This window comes from Bombina bombina, chromosome 10 (assembly GCF_027579735.1).
Source record: "Bombina bombina isolate aBomBom1 chromosome 10, aBomBom1.pri, whole genome shotgun sequence".
NCBI lineage: Eukaryota > Metazoa > Chordata > Amphibia > Anura > Bombinatoridae > Bombina > Bombina bombina.
Window position 1 is genome coordinate 176,760,660 of NC_069508.1, and position 13,443 is coordinate 176,774,102.

Genomic DNA, 13,443 nt, shown 5'->3' on the forward strand with positions numbered 1-13,443 from the left:
GCGTAGCAGCTATAGATAAACTTTGTAAACACAGCCAGCAGAAGAAATTACACTCCCAGTGTGATAAAGCAGAGATAAGGTAATAAAATGTTGATTTTCCATTGTTCTCTCAAAGTATTGGTGATTGTTTTAAGGACAGATATAAGATAAAGAAGCAGGTATATGTGCACAATGTGATACAGTAATGAGATCTGATTATACCTACAAGCTCAACCTATTTTATTAGGCTGTGGCTTCAAAACACAAAATCAGAGCTTTAATATACAGAAATAAACCTTAAAAAGCAAATTTTCATACATTTTTTACTCTGCAGTTGGTAAAAAAAGCAATTGTAAACACATTAAGGGAAAAACTATTTTACAGTATACTGTCCCTTTAAGTCAGGTGAAAAGAGAAAAAGACAAAAATAAAGCTCAGATTTTGGTGCACTCACTTCTATAAACTATAACTTTTAATAAACAATTAAAATCACTTAGCATTATATACAGGAAACTAATTTACTATCTAGTAATCACTCCAGATAAATATCTAAAGGAAACTAAAATAATTTCTAGTACATCTCCCTAAGATGGTTCAATTTAAAGGGATAAAGGGATACTAAACAAATTTGTTTTTCTTTCATGATTCTTATAGAGCTAACAATTTGAAACAACTTTCTAGTTTACTCCTATTATCACATTTTCGTTGTTCTCTTGGTATCTTTATTTGAAAAGCAAGAACGAAGCTTTGGAGCTGGCCCATTTTAGGTTCAGCGCCTGGTTAGCGCTTGCTGATTAGTGTCTACATTTAGCCACCAATCAGCAAGCACTATCCATGGTGCTGAACCAAAAATGGGCCAACCAGGCTTTCATTCCTGCTTTTTCAAATAAAGATATCAAGAGAACAAAGAAAAAATAGCTTTCTTCTCTTTGCTGAAAGGTTTATCTAGGTTAGCTCAGGAGCAGCAAAGAACCTAGGTTCTAGCTGCTGATTAGTGGCTGCATAATAATTATCATTTGCTCACCCATGTGTTCTGTTAGAAAACAGTAGTGCATTGCTGCTCCTTGAACAAATGATACCAAGAGAATGAAAAAATTTGATAATAAAAGTAAACTGGAAAGTTGTTTAAAATTGTATGTTCTACCTAAATTATGAAAGAAAAATTTTGGGTTTCATGTCCATTTAAATTCTCATCCTAGTAATGCCCCACATTTTTGTTGCTGTTTACTTGTCATGTTGACATCACATGGGGTCATTGCCGGTGTCAGAAAAGGATAATTTTTTTAAAACCTTAGGAAAACACTACTAATTTAATCCTGTACATGGGTCTTTCTACAACATAAAATAATTATGTCAACTTCAATATCGCCATTTCATTTCGTAATATTATTGAGTAATCATGTTTCTAATGGACTTGATTGGAAAATCCCACAAAAGGAGTTCAGGGATTGCGCTTAAAGGGACAGCCTACACCAGAATTGTTATTGTTTTAAAAGATAGATAATCCCTTTATTACCCATTCCCTAGTTTTGCACAGCCATGCCAACACAGTTATATTAATATACTTTTTACCTCTGTGATTATCTTGTATCTATCTAAGCCTCTACAGACTGCCCCCTTATTTCAGTTCTTTTGACAGACTTGCATTTAGCCAATCAGTACTTACTCCTAGGTAACTCCACGTGGGTGAGCACCATGTTGTCTATATGACTCACATGAACTAACACCCTCTAGTGGTAAAAAACTGTCAAAATGCATTAATCTTAGAGGTGGTCTTTAGGGTCTAAGAAATTAGCATATGAACCTCCTAGGTTTAACTTTCAACTAAGAATACCATGAGGAAAGCAAAATTGGTGATAAAAGTAAATTGGAAAGTTGTTTTACATGCCCTATCTGAATCATGAAAGTTTATTTTGGACTAGACTGTCCATTTAAGCTGATTAACTTCCTAGTCTTCCTCAAAATTCTCCTAACACCTCCAAGGATAGGATTCACAAACTACTCAAAGGAAGAGGCGCTAAAACAAAGCTGGAAGTGAATAGTAATAGATGATAATAAAGTGCAGTGTATAGCATACAATATGTTTAAAGTAAAGGTCAATTTCGATGAATTAGTGCCCGGTTTTTAATAATCCTATTAAAAACAACAGGTACTTTAATTCATCAAAATTGACATTTCACTTGTTTTCTCTAAAACTTACCTTTTAATCCTGACAGCCGCTCCAGTGATTCCCCCGGCCGTCGAAAACCTCTTCTTACGTCAGAAATGAGGAATCCGGCTTCCTCCAATCACGGCTTTCCCCCGGGGGATCATGGCCTGAGGCAATGCTGTGATTGGAGGAAGCCGGATTCATCATTTTGGACCCGCGAAGAGGACTTGTGACGGGTGGAGGAAGCGCTGCAGCGGCTGTCAGGATTAAAATGTAAGTTTTTGAAGAAAACGAGAAATGTCAATTTTGATGAATTAAAGTGCCCTTGTTTTTAATATGATTATTAAAAACTGGGCACTAATTCATCGAAATTGACATTCACTTTAATTCTGTAAGTTATAGCACATAATAAAAATTACAACACAGATTCAGCATACAAAGAAAACTTGAGATAACCAACAAATGCATATAATAACCGTCCATAGAAGGCACAATATTAACCGTCCATATAGGGATCCCTGTGAGATTAATAAATGGCTGCTGGTAAAGTAGAGAAAGTATTCCAGAAGTGTCAATTAACAATACTGCTTATATTACTAAAACAGTTACCAGAAAGGTCAGCTTATTAGAGATATCCACAATTGCTGATAAGCATTACACTTAGCACTCTTTAAGTGGTGTTTTGCATAAGAGGGATTCCCCCTGAACCTTACCGGACAAGCGGCTTTGCTCCTACCGCTATTTTGAATATTGGCTCTGTAGATATATCCTCACAGGATTTGAGGAGGTATGAGAAAAAAAAAACAAGAAATGTCTTACCGATCTTACCGAACAGGAGTTAGAGGGAGTTTACCCTCACTGTTCTCCGTCAGCGTCCTTGCTGAATCCTTGGCAGCTTGCTCTTCAGTACGTGACGTGCACAATGCACCTGTGTGAAAGTTGATGAAGAATAGAGATGGAATAACTGCATTTACCGTCCTAGGATAGTTAGTGCTGTACTCAGATAACGCTTGTCCGGTAAGGTTCAGCGGGAATCCCTCTTATGCAAAACATAGGAGTCTAAACACCCCTAATCTGCCGCCCGACATCGTTGACACCTAAATAAAGTTATTAACCCCTAATCTGTGTGCCCCCGGCATCGCCGACACTGAAATAAAGTTATTAACCCCTAATCTGCCGCTCCCGACATCGCCGCCACTAATAAAAATCATTAACCATTTATTCCGCCGCTCCCCAACAATGCCACCACTATAATAAATATAATATAATAATAAATGTATTAACCCCTAAACCTCTGGTCTCCCACATCACCTCCACTAAATAAACCTATTAACCCCTAAACCACCATTCCCCCACATTGCAAAAAATAAATTAAACTATTAACCCCTAAACCTAACAACCCCCTAACTTTATATTAAAATTACAATATCCCTATCTTAAAATAAATAAAAACTTACCTGTGAAATAGTAAAATAAAATAAAAATAATAACACCCCCTAGCCTACAATAAACTACCAATAGCCCTTTAAAGGGCCTTTTGTAGGGCATTGCCCTAAAGAAATCAGCTCTTTTAACTTGAAAAAAATACAAAGACCCCCAACAGTAAAACTCACCACCCAACCAACCACCCAAAACAAAAAACCTAATTCTAACAATAACTTAAGCTACCCATTGTCCTGAAAAGGGGATTTGTATGGGCATTGCATTCAGCTATTTTACATTGCCCTGAAAAGGGCATTCAGCTCTTTTAAAAATTCCCAAACCCTAACCTAAAAAACACTAACCCCCGAAGATCCACTCACAATTTCTAAAGTCCAGACATCCATCCTCATCCAGGCGGTGAGAAGTCTTCATCCAGGTGGCGTCTTCTATCTTCATCCAGGCGTCCCTTGCATTCCTATTGGCTGATTTGATTCTTGAAATTCAAATCAGCCAATAGGATGAGAGCTACTGAAATCCTATTAGATGTTCAAATCAGCCAATAGGATGAGAGTTACTGAAATTCTATTGGCTGATTTAAATAGCCAATAGAATTTTATTAGCTCATCCTATTGGCTGTTTCAGGGCAACGTAAAAGAGCTGAATGCCCATACAAATCCCCTTTTCAGGACAATGGGTAGCTTAGATTATTGTTAGAGTTAGATTTTTTATTTTGGGGGGTTGGTTAGGTGGTGGGTTTTACTGTTCGGGGGTCTTTGTATATTTTTCAAGGTAAAAGAGCCGATTTCTTTAGGGCACTGCCCTACAAAAGGCCCTTTTAAGGGCTATTGGTAATTTATTGTAGGCTAGGAGGTGTTTTTTTAGGGGGGGCTTTTTTATTTGTATAGGGCTATTAGATTAGGTGTAATTGTTTTTATTTTTGATAATTTCGTTTATTATTTTTCGTAATTTAGTGTTTATTATTTTTCGTAATTTAGTATTTTTTATTTTTTGTAATTGTGGACTTAATTTTTTTTAGTAGTGTTAGTTTTTTTAATGTGTAATTTAGTTGTTTTAATTGGTAGTTATTTTAATATTAGTGTAATAGTTTAGCATAATAGTTATGTTAGGTTAATTGTTAGTTTAAACTTAGTTTTTTTTAATTTCACAGGTAAGTTTTTATTTATTTTAAGATAGGGATATTGTAATTTTAATTTAAAGTTAGGGGGTGATAGGTTTAGGGGTTAACAGTTTAATTTATTAGTTGCGATGAGGGGGGCTGGCGGTTTAGGGGTTAAAAGGTTTTGTTAGTGGCGGCGGTGTTGGGGAGCGGCAGAATAGGGGTTAATAACTTTATTATAGTGGTGGGGATGTGGGCGCGCGACAGATTAGGGGTTAATAAGTTTAAATAGTGTTTGAGATGCGGGAGGGCCTCGATTTAGGGATTAATAGGTAGTTTATGGGTGTTAGTGTACTTTGTAACAGTTTAGTTATGAGTTTTGTGAAACATTTTTGTAACACAAAATCCATAACTACTGGTCACAGATGGCGGTATGGATCGTGTCGGTATATGCTGTAACGCAAGCATTTTAGCCTCACCGCACAACCTGTAATACCAGCGCTATGGAAATCTCATGCAAAAAACATAATTTATGCTTACCTGATAAATTTATTTCTCTTGTAGTGTATCCAGTCCACGGATCATCCATTACTTATGGGATATTAACTCCTCCCCAACAGGAAGTGCAAGAGGATTCACCCAGCAGAGCTGCTATATAGCTCCTCCCCTAACTGCCATTACCAGTCATTCGACCGAAAACATGCAGAGAAAGGAAAACCATAGGGTGCAGTGGTGACAGTAGTTTAATGGAAAAATTACCTGCCTTAAAGTGACAGGGCGGGCCGTGGACTGGATACACTACAAGAGAAATAAATTTATCAGGTAAGCATAAATTATGTTTTCTCTTGTTAAGTGTATCCAGTCCACGGATCATCCATTACTTATGGGATACCAATACCAAAGCTAAAGTACACGGATGACGGGAGGGACAGGCAGGCTCTTTATACGGAAGGAACCACTGCCTGAAGAACCTTTCTCCCAAAAACAGCCTCCGAAGAAGCAAAAGTGTCAAATTTGTAAAATTTGGAAAAAGTATGAAGAGAAGACCAAGTTGCAGCCTTGCAAATCTGTTCAACAGAAGCCTCATTCTTAAAGGCCCAAGTGGAAGCCACAGCTCTAGTAGAATGTGCTGTAATTCTTTCAGGAGGCTGCTGTCCAGCAGTCTCATAGGCTAACCGTATTATGCTACGAAGCCAAAAGGAGAGAGAGGTAGCCGAAGCTTTTTGACCTCTCCTCTGACCAGAATAAACGACAAACAGGGAAGACGTTTGTCGAAAATCCTTAGTTGCCTGTAGATAAAATTTCAGGGCACGGACTACATCTAGATTGTGTAGCAGACGTTCCTTTTTCGAAGAAGGATTAGGACACAAAGATGGAACCACAATCTCTTGATTGATATTCCTGTTAGTGACCACCTTAGGTAGGAACCCAGGTTTAGTACGCAGAACTACCTTGTCTGAATGAAAAATCAGATAAGGAGAATCACAATGTAAGGCAGATAACTCAGAGACTCTTCGAGCCGAGGAAATCGCCATTAAAAACAGAACTTTCCAAGATAACAACTTGATATCAATGGAATGAAGGGGTTCAAACGGAACCCCCTGTAAAACATTAAGAACTAAGTTCAAACTCCATGGTGGAGCAACAGTTTTAAACACAGGCTTGATCCTAGCTAAAGCCTGACAAAAAGCTTGAACGTCCGGAACTTCTGACAGACGTTTGTGTAAAAGAATGGACAGAGCTGAAATCTGTCCCTTTAAGGAACTAGCGGATAAACCCTTTTCTAAACCTTCTTGTAGAAAAGACAATATCCTCGGAATCCTAACCTTACTCCATGAGTAACTCTTGGATTCGCACCAATATAAGTATTTGCGCCATATCTTATGGTAAATCTTTCTGGTAACAGGCTTCCTAGCCTGTATTAAGGTATCAATAACTGACTCAGAAAAACCACGTTTTGATAAAATCAAGCGTTCAATTTCCAAGCAGTCAGCTTCAGAGAAATTAGATTTTGATGTTTGAAGGGACCCTGGATCAGAAGGTCCTGTTTCAGAGGTAGCGACCAAGGTGGACAGGATGACATGTCCACTAGATCTGCATACCAAGTCCTGCGTGGCCATGCAGGTGCTATTAGAATCACTGATGCTCTCTCCTGTTTGATTCTGGCAATCAATCGAGGAAGCATCGGGAAGGGTGGAAACACATAAGCCATCCCGAAGGTCCAAGGTGCTGTCAAAGCATCTATCAGAACCGCTCCCGGATCCCTGGATCTGGACCCGTAACGAGGAAGCTTGGCGTTCTGTCGAGATGCCATGAGATCTATCTCTGGTTTGCCCCAACGTCGAAGTATTTGGGCAAAGACCTCCGGATGAAGTTCCCACTCCCCCGGATGAAAAGTCTGACGACTTAAGAAATCCGCCTCCCAGTTCTCCACTCCCGGGATGTGGATTGCTGACAGGTGGCAAGAGTGAGACTCTGCCCAGCGAATTATCTTTGATACTTCCATCATTGCTAGGGAGCTTCTTGTCCCTCCCTGATGGTTGATGTAAGCTACAGTCGTGATGTTGTCCGACAAACCTGATGAACCCCCGAGTTGTTAACTGGGGCCAAGCCAGAAGGGCATTGAGAACTGCTCTCAATTCCAGAATGTTTATTGGTAGGAGACTCTCCTCCTGATTCCATTGTCCCTGAGCCTTCAGAGAATTCCAGACAGCGCCCCAACCTAGTAGGCTGGCGTCTGTTACAATTGTCCAGTCCGGCCTGCTGAATGGCATCACCCTGGACAGATGTGGCGAGAAAGCCACCATAGAAGAGAATTTCTGGTCTCTTGATCCAGATTCAGAGTAGGGGACAAGTCTGAGTAATCCCCATTCCACTGACTTAGCATGCACAATTGCAGCGGTCTGAGATGTAGGCGTGCAAAGGGTACTATGTCCATTGCTGCTACCATTAAGCCGATCACCTCCATGCATTGAGCTACTGACGGGTGTTGAATGGAATGAAGGACACGGCATGCATTTTGAAGCTTTGTTAACCTGTCTTCTGTCAGGTAAATCTTCATTTCTACAGAATCTATAAGAGTCCCCAAGAAGGGAACTCTTGTGAGTGGAAAGAGAGAACTCTTCTTTTCGTTCACCTTCCATCCATGCGACCTTAGAAATGCCAGTACTAACTCTGTATGAGACTTGGCAGTTTGAAAGCTTGAAGCTTGTATCAGAATGTCGTCTAGGTACGGAGCTACCGCAATTCCTCGCGGTCTTAGTACCACCAGAAGAGCACCCAGAACCTTTGTGAAGATTCTCGGAGCCGTAGCCAATCCGAATGGAAGAGCTACAAACTGGTAATGCCTGTCTAGAAAGGCAAACCTTAGATACCGGTAATGATCTTTGTGAATCGGTATGTGAAGGTAAGCATCCTTTAAATCCACTGTGGTCATGTACTGACCATTTTGGATCATGGGTAAAATTGTCCGAATAGTTTCCATTTTGAACGATGGAACTCTTAGGAATTTGTTTAGGATCTTTAAATCCAAGATTGGCCTGAAAGTTCCCTCTTTTTTGGGAACCACAAACAGATTTGAGTAAAACCCTTGTCCTTGTTCCGACTGCGGAACCGGATGGATCACTCCCATTAATAAAAGATCTTGTATGCAGCGTAGAAACGCCTCTTTCTTTATTTGGTTTGTTGACAACCTTGACAGATGAAATCTCCCTCTTGGGGGAGAGAATTTGAAGTCTAGAAGGTATCCCTGAGATATGATCTCTAACGCCCAGGGATCCTGGACATCTCTTGCCCAAGCCTGGGCGAAGAGAGAAAGTCTGCCCCCCACTAGATCCGTTCCCGGATCGGGGGCCCTCGATACATGCTGTCTTAGGGGCAGCAGCAGGTTTCCTGGCCTGCTTGCCCTTGTTCCAGGACTGGTTAGGTCTCCAGCCTTGTCTGTAGCGAGCAACAGCTCCTTCCTGTTTTGGTGCAGAGGAAGTTGATGCTGCTCCTGCTTTGAAATTACGAAAGGAACGAAAATTAGACTGTCTAGCCTTAGGTTTGGCTCTGTCTTGAGGCAGGGCATGGCCTTTACCTCCTGTAATGTCAGCGATAATTTCTTTCAACCCGGGCCCGAATAAGGTCTGCCCTTTGAAAGGTATATTAAGCAATTTAGATTTAGAAGTAACGTCAGCTGACCAGGATTTTAGCCACAGTGCTCTGCGTGCCTGAATGGCGAATCCGGAATTCTTAGCCGTAAGTTTAGTTAAATGTACTACGGCATCTGAAATAAATGAGTTAGCTAACTTAAGGGCTTTAAGCTTGTGTGTAATCTCATCTAATGGAGCTGATTCAAGTGTCTCTTCCAGAGACTCAAACCAAAATGCTGCTGCAGCCGTGACAGGCGCAATGCATGCAAGAGGTTGCAATATAAAACCTTGTTGAACAAACATTTTCTTAAGGTAACCCTCTAACTTTTTATCCATTGGATCTGAAAAGGCACAGCTATCCTCCACCGGGATAGTGGTACGCTTAGCTAAAGTAGAAACTGCTCCCTCCACCTTAGGGACCGTTTGCCATAAGTCCCGTGTGGTGGCGTCTATTGGAAACATCTTTCTAAATATCGGAGGGGGTGAGAACGGCACACCGGGTCTATCCCACTCCTTAGTAACAATTTCAGTAAGTCTCTTAGGTATAGGAAAAACGTCAGTACTCGCCGGTACCGCAAAATATTTATCCAACCTACACATTTTCTCTGGTATTGCAACTGTGTTACAATCATTCAGAGCCGCTAACACCTCCCCTAGTAATACACGGAGGTTTTCCAGCTTAAATTTAAAATTTGAAATATCTGAATCCAGTTTGTTTGGATCAGAACCGTCACCCGCAGAATGAAGCTCTCCGTCCTCATGTTCTGCAAATTGTGACGCAGTGTCTGACATGGCCCTAATATTATCAGCGCACTCTGTTCTCACCCAGAGTGATCACGCTTACCTCTTAGTTCTGGTAATTTAGCCAAAACTTCAGTCATAACAGTAGCCATATCCTGTAATGTGATTTGTAATGGCCGCCCAGATGTACTCGGCGCTACAATATCACGCACCTCCCGAGCGGGAGATGCAGGTACTGACACGTGAGGCGAGTTAGTCGGCATAACTCTCCCCTCGTTGTTTGGTGAAATATGTTCAATTTGTACAGATTGACTTTTATTTAAAGTAGCATCAATACAGTTAGTACATAAATTTCTATTGGGCTCCACTTTGGCTTTAGCACATATAGCACAGATATCTTCCTCTGAATCAGACATGTTTAACACACTAGCAAATAAACTAGCAACTTGGAAATACTTTTCAAGTAATTTACTATAATATGAAAACGTACTGTGCCTATAAGAAGCACAGAAAAAGTTATGACAGTTGAAAATTAATAAACTGAAAAGTTATAGCATCAAATCTTTGTAAAAAACACAATTTTAGCAAAGGATTGCTCCCATTAGCAAAGGATAACTAACCCTCATAGCAGAAAAAAATTTAAAAAAAAATACAGAAATAAACGTTTTTTTATCACAGTCAACTACAATCTCACAGCTCTGCTGTGAGTGATTACCTCACTCAAAACAAGTTTTGAAGACCCCTGAGTTCTGAACCGGATCATGCAGGGAAGACAATAAACTTCTGATGCGTAGCAAAAGCACCTCTCCCCCTCACACATAACAGTGAGAGAGATCAGTAAACTGTCATAAATTAAATAAAACGACTGCCAAGTGGAAAAAAATAGTGCCCAAAACATTTTTTCACCCAGTACCTCAGAAAATTAAACGATTTTACATGCCAGCAAAAAACGTTTAACATTAATAAATTGAGTTTTATTAAAAAGCCTGTTGCTAGTCCCTGCAAATTAGGCTAAAGTTTTATGCATACAGTATAATTCCAGTGAAGTGCCATTCCCCAGAATACTGAAGTGTAAAATATACATACATGACAGCCTGATACCAGTTGCTGCTACTGCATTTAAGGCTGAGTTTACATTATATCGGTATGGCAGAATTTTCTCATCAATTCCATTGTCAGAAAATAATAAGCTGCTACATACCTCTTTGCAGATTAATCTGCCCGCTGTCCCCTGATCTGAAGTTTACCTCTCCTCAGATGGCCGAGAAACAGCAATATGATCTTAACTACTCCGGCTAAAATCATAGAAAAACTCAGGTAGATTCTTCTTCAAATTCTACCAGAGAAGGAATAACACACTCCGGTGCTATTATAAAATAACAAACTTTTGATTGAAGGTATGAAACTAAGTATAATCACCACAGTCCTCTCACATATCCTATCTATTCGTTGGGTGCAAGAGAATGACTGGTAATGGCAGTTAGGGGAGGAGCTATATAGCAGCTCTGCTGGGTGAATCCTCTTGCACTTCCTGTTGGGGAGGAGTTAATATCCCATAAGTAATGGATGATCCGTGGACTGGATACACTTAACAAGAGAAACATAATTTTTTTGAGTGCAGGATTGACGGTGCGTTACAGGCTAAAATACTTACGGTATAGCTAAACCGACACGACTCGTAATGGCTGCATTAGTTTTTACTGTTTTTACGCTGAAATTGCCATTTTTTTAGTGTTAAAACCGTAATGCAAAACTCCTAATCTAGGTGATTGTATTCTACACACTGCACTTTATTGTAATCCTTTATTATTCACTTCCAGCTTTGTTTTAGAGCCTCCTCCTTTGAGTAATTTGGAAAATCCCACCACATACTAAAGTACCTTAATGTAATCAGACTTTCTGTAGACGGTTTTATCCACTTACAATTTCTCTCTCATTGTTTCTCCTCCATCGCCGAAAAATGATTTAATGCAGAGTTCATTCATCATGTATTCTATGCGAGGAGGAGTGAAACGTATAAGCTGAAAAAAAGGACATATTTCAATTTGCATAAGCTTAAAGGGACACTGTACCCAAATTTTTTATTTTGTGATTCAGATAGAGCATGCAATTTTAAGCAACTTTCTAATTTACTCCTATTATCAAATTTTCTTCATTCTCTTGGTATGTTTATTTGAAAAGCAAGAATGTAAGTTTAGACGCCGGTCCATTTTTGGTGAACAACCTGGGTTGTCCTTGCTGATTGGACAGCACCAATAAACCAGTGCTGTCCATGGTTCTGAAACCAAACATGTGCTGGCTCCTTAGCTTAGATGCCTTCTTTGTCAAATAAAGATAGCAAGAGAAGGAAGAAAAATTGATAATAGAAGTAAATTAGAAAGTTGCTTAAAAGTGCATGCTCTATCTGAATAATGAAAGAAAAAAATTGGGTTCAGTGTCCCTTTAACCCTTTGAGTGCTAAGCACTTTCCCACCTGGGTGCTAAGGTGATTGAAGTTTTTTTTTTTTCAGATCCCCAAGACTTACACCATTGGAAAGGTTAGACGATTACCTTTCCAATGGTGGGTCTTGGGGGTCTGTAGCTGCTTAGATGCCTGAGATAAAGGTGTCTAAGCAGCATGCCCCCTTTCCCTATACTTTGTATTGTTACTTGTTAATAAAGTTGCGCGGTGACGTCATCACGTCATTGCGCGTGATGTCACCGCACAAAACGTGAAGCCCCGGCGATGCCTGTCACTTCTTAGGCACGATCGGCGGGGTAGGAGCAGGTGGGAGCCCCCAGATCTCCCTCAATGTGGGAGAGTGCTAGCGACGGCTCTGAGCCGTTGTTAGCACCAGAGTGGGAAACTCTGTGACGGCTCAGAGCCATCGTTAGCACTCAAGGGGTTAAAGGGACATAGAACCCAATTTATTTATTTTCATGATTCTGATAGTGTGCGTTATTTTAAACAACTTTCCAATTTACTTATATTATCTAATTTGTTTTGTTCTTGTGGTATCCTTTGTTGAAAAGGATACCTAGGTAGGCTCAGGAGCTGCTGATTGGTGGCTGCACATATATTTCTCAAATTACTGGTTTACCCAATGCGTTCAGCCAGCTTCCAGTAGTGCATTGCTGCTTCTTCAAAAAAAGGAATGAAACAAATTAGTTAATAGAAGTTGTTTAAAATTGTATTCTGTATCTGAATCATTAAACAAAATTTTAGGCTTCATGTCCCTTTAAGCAGGTGAACATTTAAACAAACACATTTGAAAATCTACATAAATTAACACATCAAACAAATGTAAAAGTTTTCCGAATACATTAACACTTTGGGAGGTTACAATTGTTTTACAATACTGAAGCGGAGCATCTAAAGTTTTGTCAAGGCTTTTTGCCTTGTTCTGCCACGTTTAGCAGGGATGGACAGGCCCCGGGGGTAGGGTGGCATTTGTCCCCTTGCCAACAGTTAGTGATGTAATCCGTTCATTTTATTTATTTTTCAGTACCTCACATAATGGTGCGGGTTGTTATAGCATTCACTGGCACCACTGCTTTAATATGTGGTCCTGTCCTCTCTCTGCATTTCAACCTCCTCAAGGCCAAATGCTGGCAATTGCTGTGAAAGCATTACACACAGCCCACCTATCTAACTGGCCCCACACCTGGACACTACAGTTCCCTACATTCTGCTGTAATACTAAGTTGTTCAGTGTGGGGACACTCGGGCCCCGATGATCGAAAGTGCTGCAATGCAGCAATATATTCAAAGGGATCCGCCATGATATTGCTCAAGCCGGCAAAATATTCCAAACTGCCGACATCTGTATTAACAGGCGGCTTCGCCAAGAGGCATTTTACTATACATTGCAGTGGGTGGCATTCCCGGGGATAAATTCCAGTGAGCATTGCCCCCGACATTG

General features: G+C 40.2%; 1 protein-coding gene across 2 annotated transcripts in view; it reads right to left on the bottom strand.

Moving 5' to 3' along the window:
• Positions 1–13,443, bottom strand: part of LOC128641012 (vitamin D3 hydroxylase-associated protein) — a 235,445-nt gene that overhangs the window by 118,204 nt on the left and 103,798 nt on the right. For both annotated transcript variants that reach the window (XM_053693530.1, XM_053693529.1), the window contains exon 9: positions 11,465–11,562. In XM_053693530.1, the coding sequence (XP_053549505.1) occupies positions 11,465–11,562 (98 nt within the window). The remainder of the gene's footprint in view (positions 1–11,464; positions 11,563–13,443) is intronic.